The sequence below is a fragment of the Mus pahari genome, chromosome 13, assembly GCF_900095145.1.
Source record: "Mus pahari chromosome 13, PAHARI_EIJ_v1.1, whole genome shotgun sequence".
Classification (NCBI taxonomy): domain Eukaryota; kingdom Metazoa; phylum Chordata; class Mammalia; order Rodentia; family Muridae; genus Mus; species Mus pahari.
In genome coordinates, this window is record NC_034602.1 from 7406677 (window position 1) to 7422033 (window position 15357).

General features: G+C 38.8%; 1 protein-coding gene across 1 annotated transcript in view; it reads right to left on the reverse strand.

Annotated features, from left to right (window-relative positions):
• The window catches only part of Xpo1 (exportin 1), a 45192-nt gene that overhangs the window by 19444 nt on the left and 10391 nt on the right, over positions 1 to 15357 (reverse strand). Inside the window, exons 3-6 of the mRNA XM_021211326.2 lie at positions 12101 to 12202; positions 8600 to 8672; positions 1649 to 1710; positions 905 to 949 (exon numbers count right to left, since the gene is read on the reverse strand). Of these exons, the coding sequence (XP_021066985.1) occupies positions 905 to 949; positions 1649 to 1710; positions 8600 to 8672; positions 12101 to 12202 (282 nt within the window). The remainder of the gene's footprint in view (positions 1 to 904; positions 950 to 1648; positions 1711 to 8599; positions 8673 to 12100; positions 12203 to 15357) is intronic.

Consider the following 15357-nt stretch of genomic DNA (forward strand, 5'->3'; position numbering starts at 1 on the left):
TATATTAATATAAGATTGAGAGATGTATATCCCAAACTATGAGACCTAATGATGAAGGGTTTAGGGGCCAAGCTAAATGTTCATGAAGTATATCAGCCCCTCAAATCAATCCCTACTATCCCAAAACAGACATTTTTTATTGGATACTATCTAGTCGTAACATTATTTAGTGCAGTGCTGAAGCTGAATTGGGGCTCTTACATGACTCAATGCCACCAGGCCCTGTTGGAACATTTTATGAGCTTTGAGAGCTCAAGCATGGACAGAGTCATCGATTAAAACACCATTTTAATGTATTAGATTTCTGATATTTGGACAGAGTCATGGCCAAATACATTCCAAACATTCTACAAAAGGATGGTCTGTTGGGGGCAAATAGAGAAAATAGGCCAATATAAAAATTCTAAACTTAAATACATGGTTGGTTAGGAAAGAACATACGGAGATTAACTAGGATGCCACATTCCATGCAAGGATATATAAACTGGGATTAGAAGAGCTACATGTAAATGAAGAAATAAATGCACAGTTGCAGGCAAAGTTTAAGAATCTGGTCCCACTGAAAATTTAAAACTCCATATTGTAATCCAATTCATAATTATATCCATATAATTGAGTCCTAAAATAATTTTTGATCTTTATCACAACAGACTTTTCAAATGTAACAAATGTTAACCTGACTAATTGCCAGGGCCATGTCAATAATAACCATCTTTAATTCTGGCCCAGGTTTCATATGCCTTTGCGCCTTTGTCAAAACCTTCACTTGCATGCATATACCCACTGGCAAACACATCTACACATAATTAAAAATAAAACTAATTTTAAAAATATATTCATCTGTAGGATAAGAAAAGATCCAAATATTAATTTTTCTGAGGAAGATGGCTAATATAAAGCTTACCTGAACAAGAATCATATTCAACTTGCCAATATACACCTTTTCTTTCTAGGGAGGGTGAAAAGGGGTCAGATTAAATAAGTGCCTAAAGAATTCAATACAATCATAAGCATAGGAAGTAATTATGTCTATTAGAAATATGCAGCCGGGCCTGGTGGCGCACGCCTTTTATCCCAGCACTTTGGGAGGCAGAGGCAGGCGGATTTCTGAGTTCGAGGCCAGCCTGGTCTACCAAGTGAGTTCCAGGACAGCCAGGGCTATACAGAGAAACCCTGTCTCGGGGAAAAAAAAAAAAGAAAGAAAGAAATATGCATGTTCCTGGGATAATTAAAAACAGACTAACATACATAATTTCCCTTTCTTTAATACATTCTCTTGGAACCAGGGAGGTAGTTCAGAATGTAAAGCCAACCGCCAACAACCCTGACAACCTAAGTCCACGCCTCTACATCAACAATGGTAGAACCAACTCCAAAAGTTGCCTGTATCCTCAAACGGCACTCAAGTATTTACAAACATGCACACAGAATATTATTCTATAAATAAATTTAATTTTATGAAACCATTAAATAGGTTTTCAGGGTAAACACATAAATTCGCTCTTCAGACCTACATCGACAGGAGAGGGGATAAATGACTCAAGTTGACTTCTGACCTCCATACCCATGATACATGCACTCTCCTGCATGTGTACACACAACACTGAAATGAATTAAAATAAAACTTAAAAATTAACATTTTCCTTACCTCTACACAAGTTGGGTCAGAGGATGTCTTGATAATGAGACCAACGACGTATTTTTTTATTCCTATAAAAATATGTAATGCATAAAAAATTAAAAAATGAAATTAGGCAAGGAATTTTATGAATCTAACTCTGGCACTAAGGAGTAAGAATACCCCGGAACTAGAATGTGACTCTTTTTTTTTTTGGTTTTTCGAGACAGGGTTTCTCTGTGTAGCCCTGGCTGTTCTGGAACTCACTCTGTAGACCAGGCTGGCCTCGAACTCAAAAATCCGCCTGCCTCTGCCTCCCAAGTGCTGGGATTAAAGGTGAGCGCCACCATGCCCGGCCTAGAATGTGACTCTTAATTTAAATTAAGAATGTCACACTTTGGGCTGGAGAGATGACTCAGGGTAAGTTTAGCGCACTGACTGCTCTTCTGAAGGTCCTGAGTTCAAATCCCAGCAACCACATGGTGGCTCACAACCAGCTATCGTATACTCATATACATAAATATAAATAAATATATCTTAAAAAAAAAAAAAGAAAAGAAAAAAAGACACTTTTACTCTATGTTAGCAAACATTCAGAACCTGGTAGAGAGCAGAGCCAATTTCAAACTCCAATTCCACTGCTGGCAACTGCAAAGAATGCCAATTAGGGCTTTGGATATAGTTCAATATTCAATCGTACAGTACCTGCCTAACACACAAAACTCCCTGTTTGAGTAAACACTTCAAAAAATGTTAATGGATGTTCTCTTCCATGCTTTTGATTTTAAGCTTTGAGAAATCAGGACCATTGTAGTCATGAACTAGCCATCCATCTTTCCCTATCACATCAATTTTATAGTAAAAGTATACCAAGTACCATGCATTCCTTGATTAAATAGATATTATCTGCCCTGGTTTAATAGCTGAGAATGCTAAAACAGGACAATTGCCTGAAGCTATGGCCACCCTGGCTAAATACTGAAGACACCAGGCACACCTGAACTCTTGGTCCAGACTCCAAAGTTCTGGGATTATAGGACTATGAAAGCATGCCTAAATTACCTATGTTTAATCTTATTTTATCTTTTTTTTCCTTCTAAAAAGAGGCTGTCCTCAAAATGACATCTGCCTGTGTCTGCATCCTGAGTGCTGAGATTAAAGATGTGCCCACCACTGTACAGTTATATACCTTTTAAACTTTGCCATTTGTCTGTGATTGTATGTCACCTGTGTGTGAAAGCCCACAGAGCAAAAGATGAACAGGTAAAGGTGTAAAAAGCTATATAACAACAGCCAGGCGTGGTGGTGCACACCTTTAATCCCAGCACTCGGGAGGCAGAGGCAGGCGGATTTCTGAGTATACAAAGCCTGGTCTACAAAGTGAGTTCCAGGACAGCCAGGGCTATACAGAGAAACCCTGTCTCGAAAAAACAAAAATAAAAAAAGCTATATAACTTGGGGGCTTCACACTTGCTAAGACATCTCCAATCCAGAATTTTTTCTTTGCAACTGTCCTCTACTTTTTACAAAGAAAATCCGTACCAGTTCAAGACTGTAGGTACATTTTCTTCAAAGGATCACTTTATTGCTTTAGCGTTTACTGAAACAAACCTTTTTTTTTTAAATTAAGTAATCATTTGCCCTCTGCCTAATAATAGAACAACAGTATTTCTTACTTCCTGTAGCCAAACTGGCCTAAATAAAACTCCTATGTAATTAAGAATGACCCTGAACTCCTCACCCGCCAAAGCCATTTTTTAAGACAGTAACTAGCCTGAAACACTGTACACCACACAGGTCTTGAATTTGAGTTGATCTTCTCTTATCTGTTTCCCAATACTCAGGCTCACTTCTTTTCACCGTCTACCTCTCTTCTTTGAAACAGTGGTCTTAACTTAGAATGATCATTAGCCCTGTGTTATTATTGACTTGAATTTTCATTTTTACTTTTTAAATTTAAAGCTAGATCTCAATGTATAGTCCTGGCTGGCAACTGGAATGAGAGCTCAGGAGGCAGAGGCAAGCTTATGTCTGTGAGTTTGAGGACAGTCATATCTATGCAGTGAAACTCTTGAAAAAAAAAAACAAAACCAGGACTGGGGATGGCTCAGTGGTTAAGTGCACCAACTGTTCTTCCAGAGGTCCTGAGTAAAATTCCCAGCAACCACATGATGGCTCACAACCATCTATAATGGGATCCGATCTTCTGGTGTGTCTGAAGAGAATAACTGTGTACTCATATACATAAAATAGATAAATAAATCTTAGAAAAAAAAAAAACAGACAAATAAAAATACATAATAGGGGTCTGGGTGGATTTCTGAGTTTGAGGCCAGCCTGGTCTGCAAAATGAGTTCCAGGACAGCCAGGGCTACACAGAGAAACCCTGTCTCAAAAAACCAAAAACAAACAAACAAACAAAACCCAAAACCATAATAGAAAGCACTGGGAAATCCAACACAGGTGTAGTCTTCTGTCCGCCCGGCTGTTTTGGGGATAGCTGCTGTTGCCCTGACCTTCACTTTTATGCAAACATCTTACTAAATAACCAACTCTGACCTGGAAATGGCCTCACACTCCAGAGTGACCTGTTCTGAGGTCAGATGGCTTTTGGGAGCTGCTTCTCTCATGTGGGTTTCAAGGGCTGACTCTGAGGCATCGGGCTTGGCAGCAAGCACCTGAGTCTAATGAGCCAGGATCTACTCTTAGTAGATTTTAACATGAAAAAAATCAGGGACTAACATGGTTTTATAAAGGACCATCAAACTATACTTAATACTTAGGTTAATCCCTACTACTACTGCCTCCCAAGTGCTGGGATTAAAGGTGTGTGCCACCACACCCAGCTATAATTTAATTTTTAAAAAAGAAATAAAATCTAAAGAAAGGGTATTGTCTGTAGGTGTAGATCTGTGAAAATGTACTTGACTAGCATGTCCATTTAAATCTTGGCACTATAAATATCTAAAACCCTTGTTAAAAACAATGCCAATATTGATGTGGAAAAAACCAGCACCACCATCACTCTAAAATCCTTTAAAAAAAACTTAAGAAAAATCATCATTGCAGGGAAGATTAGAAGGTGGCACATTCCTTTTAATTAATCCCAGCACTGGAAGAGCAGAGGCAGGCAGATCTGTAAGTTTGTGGCCAGCCTGGTCTACAGTCCAGTACAGCCAGGACTACACAGTGAAACCCTGCCTTCGGGGAAACAACAAAAGCAAAGCAAAACCAAGTAGCCTAGCTGTACATGGTGGTGCGTGTTCACAAGAACACGGTTCATGAAGTCAGCCAGGGCTACATGTTGAGCCCTGTTGAAATAACCAAAAGCTGGGTATTTTGGTTCTGAAAAACAGAAATATTTCCCTTTAATGGTTTTGTGGGTGCACGGTGGTTGGTAGAATACTCAGTATGCATGAGGTCCTGAGTTCTAACCCAGGACTACATGGGCTAGAGGTAGTGGCACATGTTTGCACCCTGGTAGGTGGTGGGGAAAAAAAGAAAATACACAGAGAAACCCTTCCTCAAAATCCCAAAAGAGTGTCAAGCAGTAAATTTAATTAACTTTTTAAAAAACTAGGATGGTGAGATGGCTCAGAGGGTAAGAGCACCCGACTGCTCTTCCAAAGGTGCAGAGTTCAAATCCCAGCAACCACATGGTGGCTCACACCATCCTTAACAAGATCTGACTCCCTCTTCTGGAGTGTCTGAAGACAACTACAGTGTACTTACATATAATACATAAAATCTTAAAAAACAAAACTAAAAAATATCTTTTTAAAACTTAAAACTTCACAAGACAGTTGCAGCACTGGGGAGGCAGAGGGCAGATGGATCCTGAGATTGAGGCCAGACTGGTCTACAGCACAAGTTCCAGGAAATTCTGCACAGGAAAAAAAAAATTGTGTATGGGACGCAAGACAACCTTAAACTTCAGGCAAGTGTGATGATTTACACCTGCCAACTGGGGTTACACAAAGTGAGTTCTTGCTCTCCTTGGGCTATAGGTTCTCAATCAACAACAAATAAAACCCTACACTAAAAACTACAAAACAGTGATCTTCTGGCTTACAGCTAAATGGCCATTACAGCAATTCAGAACAAAATTGTAACATTGCAACAAAGATCTTTTTACCCCTATTACACACTACCTCCTTCTCATTAAGATGGCTTTTTACAGTTAGGAGAGATGGGAGCAGCAGTTATGAGTGCTTGCTTATCTTGCGGAGGACTCAAGTTTTGTTCCTAGCACAGATTCACAAGATCTAACTTAAGAGTCGGGGGATCCTGTGCCCTTTTCTTGCCCCTGAAGGTACTTGGTGTACATATATACATTCAAGGACACATGCAAGTAACATATAAATATAAGCAAATCTTTACAGTGAACCAATCTCACTTATACAACCCTCAAAGTGCTGGAACTACCTATGTGTACAATGAACTAATGAATGTGGTTATAATGGTTTGAGACTTTCTGGCAGAAATCAAGGTAAGTAAGGTATACATTTAGAAGGGCAAAGATGACTTCCTACAGGTCAGTAAAAGGTACAGCACACAGAAATAACTAGTACAAGAGTATGTCCCTTGAATATGACTTAAGTCTGTCCTAGTGGTACACACCTTTATCTAGTCCCAGCATTTGAGAGGCAGAGACAGGTGGGGATATGATTTTTAGGCCACCTGGTCTACAGAGTAAGTACTAGGAAGCTAGGATGGCACCAGGGAATACTGTTTATATAGCAAACAAACAAAAAACAGATGCACCTGTTCTGGAAGGGTGAAGATACTAGTCCTGGGGTAACACTAGAGCTCAGACCATATCAGAAGTCTGAAGAGAGAAGGTGCTCAGGACTTCAATACAGATCTGAGCTTCCAGAGTGTTAGGCCTATGTATGAGACCTGGTACTTGCTATGTAACAAAGATGGCAATTTTCTTCTTTCTTGGCCTCCACACTGTCTAGGATTCCAGGTATGCATAATTACAATCAAATAGGTTAGCTTCTTTGAAGTTACTAACTTTATTATGAATGCCAGGATAAATGCAAGCACTGGACATCCATGGAGAATGTACACAATAAATAATTCCTGTAACAACAAATATTTCATTCTCAATCAAACTTAAAGGCTATGGCTAAGCAGAACTTTTTAAAAACATTAATACTACCCAATTTTATCCTGCTACATCTTGAAACCAATAAAACCAGTAGAACATCTGGTATCCTGTAAGTTTTAAAAGGTCATCCCATACCAAGGTTCAGCCCAGATTTAATCCTCACCCTTTTTCTGTTGTTGACCAAGCTGGCCAAGCTGTTATATGTGTGTGTTTTTATGTAGACCAGGCTAAGTTGGTAGAATGCTTGTCTACTATGTTTGAAGTCTTGGGTTTGATCAGCACTCTCAAAGCTGTAGAGGCTCAGATCTGTTCTCCCAGTCCTCAGGTGGAGGTGCTAAAGTCACCCTCACCTATAAAACAACCTGACTATAATAGGATTCCATCCCAATAAAAAATAAACAGAACTTGCATTAAACAGGAACAGGGCTGGAAAGATGATGCAAGTGCACTTCCTGTTCTTCCAGAGAACCTGTGCCCAGTTCCCATCTCAAACTTTGGAAGTTTCATTACTTATTAGTTCCCTTTGTTTATTTAAAAAAAAATTATTATGTATAAAATGTTATGCCTGCAAACCAGAAGAGGGCACCAGATCTCTTTGTAGATGGTTATGAGCCAACAGGTATTTGCTGAGAATTCAATGCTCTTAACCTCTGAGCAATCTCTCCAGTCACTTTGTTTAGTTTTTGGGGTTTTGTTTTTTGAGACACGTATTTCTCCATGTGGCCCTGGATATACTTAAACTCACTCTGTAGAACAGGCTAGTTTCAAAGTCAGAGATCTGTCTCTCAAGTGCTGTGCCACCACCACAGCTAAATGTCATTACCTCCAGCACCAAAAGATCTGCCACCTCCTTCTGTCCCTCACAGATAAAGGGACACAGATGGAGAAGGATGGACAAACTAACTCTGCCTACCCTCCCTCAAAAGGGGGAAAAAAAACAAAGAAAAAGAAGAAAAAAAGCACCCTTCTCCTTCAGGGAATCCAGGTTTGGTTTCTAGCACCCAGTCAGTTCAAAGCTGTCTGGGGCTGTAACTCTAATTCTAGGGGATCCACCAACCTCTGTCCTCCGAAGGCACCTGCACACACATGGTACACATAAAATGTGAAGGCAGACACATCACTCACAAGTCTAAGTCAGGGGCTTTGTTAAAACTATTAACATAGCCGGGCCTGGTGGCATAGGCCTTTAATCCCAGCACTCGGGAGGCAGAGGCAGGTGGATTTCTGAGTTCGAGGCTAGCCTGGTCTACAAAGTGAGTTCCAGGACAGCCAGGGCTATACAGAGAAACCCTGTCTCGAAAAACCAAAAAAAAAAAAAAAAACTATTAACATTTCTTCTGTGTACACAGGTGTGGGGATAGGTCCTTCAATAGCACAGCTTCATGTGCTGGTCTGCTTGCAGGAGTTGGTTCCTGTATATATAGGTCCAGGGGGTTGAAGTTGCATGGTCATCTTTGGTAAAAGTATACCTCTATTCACTAAACCATTTTAACAGCTTATCTTTGCTCTTTAGTTATTGTGTGCATGTGTTTAAGCAGCAGGGTGTGTGTGTGGTGTTTGTGCTGTGTCCTGATGGTAACAATGTAGGGGTCTGAGAGAAACAGGTGTCTTACCAGCTAAGCCATTATACTAACCCTCTTTTTTTTAAACTGAGTTGAATCTTGAGTAGCCCAAGACTTGCACTCTCAATCATCCTGCCTGCATTCAGAGGTACAAGATTTAACTAAAGTGGTGGTTGCCTCTTTCCTCTAAAAGATAGCTTGCAGGACAATACTAATAGATCCTGCCATATAACATTGATCAACTCAACTGTAATAAAAGCATCAGGAGACAAAGTCTGCATTGTTTTCCCTTAAGGTGTTTCCTACCTTCACACTGGTTTCTTGGAAGGATCTTCCACCTTGTTTTGATCACATTTTCCAAAATCTGTAGTCCATAGTACTGAAAATTGGAGAACAGAACTATGTGAATTTCTTGGCATAGGACTGGGACCTTTCAGGATTCACAAATTGACAGACACTCACACATTTATAGCTAACATTTCAAAAACATTATGCTATCAAATTTAATTACATATATTAAACAAGGATCTATTCACCCCTAAGCTGAGAGTTCATGCATTTTCCTCATTTACTGTTTACTACTCTATGTAACGTCCTGCTGTTTATACATGCTCACACCAGGAGGAAGAACCAAATAAAAAGCCCTTTAGCAGCCAAATGGGCTTATTTGTCTGTAGAGGGAAAAATAACAGCCAAATAGGAATTCATAGTGTAAGTGACTGCTCATGGGCTCACACATTAACACAACCAGGCTCCTAACAAATTAGAAGCTTGGATGCTATCAAGCTTCTTACCACCCTCTAGGAGTTACAAGCTTTCAGCCAAATATTAAGTACTGTCTGTCACAGATATATTCTATATAGAGGGTTTAAGCATCACTGGTGTGTTACTTAAAGGAGCAGCAAGACAAACCCATGGGTTTATTTTCAATTTTAGCCCCACCCTTATGCAGTTTCTATTTCTACTAGTTTAAAGATAAACTTTTGTGCACAGTCAAAATACAAATGCATGTTGCAATCTGTATCTACCTTTCAGGTATTCCTTAAAAACATGGAAGCTGTAATTACATTTGTGAAAATGTTAAATAACAGATACCACTTTCAATCCATTTTATCCCTCCCACTGCTTATGCACTCTAAACAGTCAGCAATATGTAAGAATTTATAATGCTCCGGGATTTACTACCTAAAATTATTATTACTATGACCAATTAGTGTGGATAGGCAGGAGAAAGAAAAGGAACCAAAATGTAGTTTTGGCATTCCAAAAACCAGCTGTAATACCTGAAAGGTAAACTTTCACACAGACATAGCCTCAGATTGCAAGTGTTGGCTGAGAATAAGAGTTCATCTTTAAAGTTGTTAGTCATTTACACAATAAAATAGGAGCATTAGTATTTCAACCAAAGGGATCATATAAATGCTCATATTAGCCACAGCACAATATAGACTGTCCCAAACTACATTGTGCTTAAATGTTTTTGCTGTTTTCTTTCATTTTAATATTCCATACTTTACAAAAATAATTTTCTTTTGCAATCTCTACTCAAACTCTGTATTTGCGAAACATTCCTTAAAGTCATCTAAAATAAGAATGAGGCCAAAACAAAATCTGAAATTAATACATGTCACTGCAGTATTTCATAATCAGCAGTAGTGAAGCTTACTATCCTGGTCAGGAGCTCTGCAGAACTGGTGCTCAGAGCATATAAAAGTTCCTCTAAGCATAAAACTTACTATTCTATAAATTTTTTCAAGCACAAATCACACTACCTAAAGATTCAAAAGAAAAAGAAAAAAAAAGCAGAAACCTAACTGTTACAGAACATGTCCTCTTGCTAATAACCAACTAAAAAGACCCATGGAGCACCAAGAAACAAACACCATAAATACAACAGACTTTAAAAACAAAAACAAAAAACCAACAACAAAAAACCTCTTAAGATATTTATTTTACTTAACCTTATTATTGTTTCTCAATAATTACTATCATATTTATTCATTCACTTATTAATGATTAATGTGTTGTTATATAATATTAATTAATTTACTACCTAAAACCCTTTCAACAATTATAAAAGTAGGATCCACTTACTGAACACATGATTTTAATTTGAGGACTGGAGCCCAATAAAAGGATCCTACACATGGTCAAAGGTGTTCCCATCACCACAATCTACGTCCTAACAGCCTAACGACTCTGGATAAGAAATCTGGAAAGAGAATCCTTGTTCCTTTGGGAAAATAAATTTCTTTTTCATAAATGATAGAACATAACCAAATCTCCCCCCCCCCCCCTCTCTCTCTCTCTCTCTCTCTCTCTCTCTCTCTCTCTCTCTCTCACACACACACACACACACACACACACACACACACACACACACACACACACAAAACCAACCACCACCAACAACAACAAAAAAACCCTACTTCTTTAAATCTCAAAACTTGAATAATCCACTGCTGAGCTATGAAGATGAGGGACAGATAACAGCAAAGACTACATGAAAAACAAATGCATGAAATGATCCCTATGGCAGAAACCTGAGCCCTTAGAAATACGTATTTATGCATTGAGTTCCCCTTCCCCACCCACCACCCATGAAACAAAAACAATTGATGAACAGAATTCAGTTAAAGGGAATCAAAAGGGTAGACCTTGTGGAGGCCTGCCGTCAAAGCCTAGCTGTGTCAGTTGCACAGGAAGACACCCCTTTTCTTCCTATTACAAGCAATCAACATAATGGAACATTATGATTAATATCAGGTAGTGTTAACATCTTTAAAGAAAAAAAATGATTGCATAAAAGCCAAATGTCATAGTGCATAAATTTAGCACCAAATCATTTGTAATTTATGTAAATTGAAGAATTCTTTACCTGTTGCTTTCTTTCTGTTCCTCTAATCATCTCATTTTTCACAAGACAAATTTGAGTTTTTAAAAATACTGTTGATAAATCAACTTAAACATTAGTAATGTCTGTCAGTATAAAAAGCAAAATTTACCAGGCAAGCAAACAGGCAAACACTGTTATGTTACTTAATGTTAGCACTTTGAGGAAGTTCTGGGCTGTATTTTTGCCTTAAAATTTACAAGATGTCAAAACTAATTAATATTTTAAAACTATTAACTAACACACTCTGGTCTCATAAACAGATGTGCACATGGCGATTTTTCTGTTTTAACACAATGTATATCAAGTAGAAACCCTTTGTGTATTAAACAGAGTGCCATGGCATCTTATTACTTTAAGGCGTTTAAAGAGAAGCGTGAATCACCAAGCATTAAACAGTCAAAACACATTTTGATCAACCCTTCTGTTCAAACTCAAGCCAAAAAAAAAATAAAAGAATAAAAATAAAAAGCCCTGAGTTATAACATTTTCAAGTGCAAATAAGAACTGAGTGCTGTCTCATTGAAAAATACTAGTACCACGGAGTAGGATTTTGAGCTGTCCATACTACTGGGTGTTGGTGGTGCCTAACCTATATTGTATTAATTGCCCAAAATAATTTTATAGCTCATCTCTGAATAACTTTTACAACTTACTCTATACATGTTCTAAAATGGAAAAATACCCAGCCACCCCCAAAAAGAAAAAAACCACCTTGCACTCTAGTCCCAATTATAAAAGCTTCATAATTCTTAGGACTATTTGCAAGAATTCTAAGCTTTAGAGAAATTCTGAAATAAGTTAGCAATATAAAATGATTTGGTAACAACTGCTAATACTAAAAATGAGATGCCTTCCTCAAAGTTTACGACTGGAAGAAAAGAATAATGATTTTTAAACCACCACTTGCTTACTTTCGTGTTCATGTTCTGCGAAAACTCCAATATTGTGTCGACACGTGTCCAAGCATCAGGATGCTCCTTTAAATGGGTGAGTACTTCTTGAGCCATTCTTTGCTAGAATGTTACACCAAAACAATTTAAGTTAGTGTGTTCTTTATAATTCATTAAAACGTAAAGTACAGAGAATAGCGCACACCCTAACAGCACAGTGATACTTCACTTTCTAGAAACATGTGAAAAAAGAACTCTTCCAAGAGTTAGCAGTTGACGGGCGTGGTGGCGCACGCCTTTAATCCCAGCACTCGGGAGGCAGAGGCAGGTGGATTTCTGAGTTCGAGGCCAGCCTGGACTACAAAGTGAGTTCTAGGACAGCCAAGGCTATACAGAGAAACCTTGTCTCGAAAAACCAAAAAAAAAAAAAAGAGTTAGCAGTTACCAGTTTCTTTCAGTTACCAGTATTCACAACTGCCTGTAACTGCAGCTCCAGGGGGATGGATTAACATCCTCTTCTGGCCTAAGGGCATCTGCATATACACCACCCTATTAGAAATACACTCAACATGGAACATGCTTGTAAAAGCCACTGTGGAATTTGAAAACCCAGTTGCTTGGAAACTGCAAGCCTCTGGCTTCTGCGTTCTAGGATTACAAATGATCACCACCACATCCAAAGCTGTGAAGTGCCTTATCTTATTGTTCTCCCTGAGAAACAACTGCTGTGTGAACTTGTAATAAAACACTATAAAATCTGTCTTTTTCTATCTAGTAAGTCTTACTTGGTCCAACTGCTACTCTCATTCATTCTTTGACTTACTCGCCTGCAGGCCTGAGTCACAGAAGGTCAGATGGATCAAAGCATTTCAAGTGCAGAGCATCATACTTCAAAAACACAACATATAACCTTTGTTTCAATCTCCAAATAGCATGGTGTCCTTTGCTATTGGTCCAGTATCTACCCTGGTTCCTGCTTTACTGTTTGGTTCTATATCCCACTCTTCTCACCTTACAGTCTCAACAGGGCTTAAACAACAAAATAGGAACAAAAAATAAAGGAGTAAAAAAAAATTTTATATTGCCCAATGCTATTACATAAAGGTAAAAGCATTTTTGTTGCTTAGCAATACAATGGGTAAAAATATTTAATACAATAGAAAATATTAAACAAATTCACTCTTTTCTTTTGGCTAACTCACTAAAAAATACAAAATGACTATGTTGGGGGTGGTAGTGAGTGCAGGCATGGATTTCCCCAGGTGTTGGAGTCACCGGTGTTTGTGGTCTGCCTGAAGTGGATGCTTGGAACCAAACTCAGATCTCTCTACAAGAGCATATGTTCTTGACTGCTGGGCCATCTCTGCGGCCTCCAACCACTAAGGTTATACCCTTTTCATTTCCTCCCCCTTTTTCTTTTTCAATACAGGGTTTCTCTATGCAGGCCTGGCTGTCCTAAAATTTGCTTTGTAGACCAAGCTGGCCAGAACTCAGACAACTATCTGCCTGCCTGCCTCTCAAGTGCTAGGATTAAAGGGCCACCACTCCAGGCTTAGTGTTTTAAGAGTCCTACTATACTATAAATTACAAGTGAAAATTCTAGCATTTCATACTTCAAAAAAAAAAACTTTAATAAGTCATGACAGCTTATCTTGGAAAATGTATTTAGCATAGCTGGGCAGAGGCATACACCTTTAATGCCAGCACTCAGAAGCAGAAATGTGAGTTTATGGTCTCAAGCGAATTTCAGGCCAGTCAGAGCTACATAGTGAGACTGTCAGAGCAGAGAGAAATAAAGAGAGAGGTATAATTTTCTACTCCTGTCCCTAGTGACCTACTTTGCCAGCTAGGACCCACATTCCAAAGATCATAATTTTTACTTTATATTATAACCACCTATTAGGAGATTAACAATGGAATCAAACCAGGCCTAATCTTATTCCTGAGAATACACACCAAAATGTGCCCTTCTTTTTCCATTTCTCCAGCACTGGGATTTGAATTAAAGGTCTCCTGCATACTAGATAATCACTGAGTTAATATTTCTAGGCTTTCCTAAACTTTTGAGATAAAGCCTTGCTAACTTACACAGGCATCCTCAAACCTGTAATCATTCTGCGTCACCATTCAGAGCTGAGATTTAGGTTTATAAACCATCTCAACTGGCTTAAATGTATCTTTCTTATTAGCCAGAGTGTCTATACCTCACTGCCAAAGTACACTGCAATAGAGCCTTTACAGACTTCATCACTAAATCTTATAAGGCAGGCAATATTTTATGCATGGGGCTTTAAGAGTATCAACTAAGGGCTCCATAAGGAAATTAATATGTAACTAGAGCATTCATAAGGAAATCAACACATGTAATAAACTGGGAATACGAAGTTACACCTGTGCCGGGTGTGGTGGTGCACGCCTTTAATCCCAGCACTTGGGAGGCAGAGGCAGAAGCAGAGGCCAGCCTGGTCTACAAAGTGAGTTCCAGGACAGGGGTATACAGAGAAACCTTGTCTTGAAAAACAAAAACAAAAAAAAGTAAGTAGCATTTGTATATAATCCCACTACTATAGATGGAGGCAAAAGGATCATGCATTCAAGAGGAACAAAGCAATTTGCAGCTACCTACCAAGTTTGCCCTCTAAAAACAGACAACAAATTGCTGGAGACATTGCTCAGCTGGGAGAATGCCTACCTAGCATGCAAGAAGCTCTGTACTCAATCCCCAGCACTGCACGAGCCTAATGATATATTATATAACTGAAATCTATAAACAGGGAGGCAGAAGGACCAAAAGTTCAAGGTCATCCTGAGGTCATCCTAGGGTAGGTATATGAGATCCATCTTGACAGACAGCAGCCAAAAGTTAAGTCATGTGATAGATTACAATTTCTACACCTTACCAGAAATAAGGTCCCATACTTTGGAAAAGCTAACAAACTGCTCTCAGAAACAAAATGTATTTATAAACAGTTCTGTTGAGACAAGTTCTCATGTAATTCAGGCTGGTCTTGAATGCTAATTACCCTGCTTCTACCTTTTCTACACTAAAAAAAAAAAGAAAAAAAATCTGAGACCACTAGTCTGGGCTATACAGAGGTCCAGGTCAGCTCAGTATCCACAGCAAAATCTTGTCTCCAAACAGAAGGAAGGGTGTGTGGGTGTGTGTGTGTCTGGAAAGATGGCTCAGCAGTTAAAAGCTTTAGTTGCCAATACAACTAACATTGGGCCGGGCGTGGTGGCGCATGCCTTTAATTCCAGCACTCAGGAGGCAGAGGCAG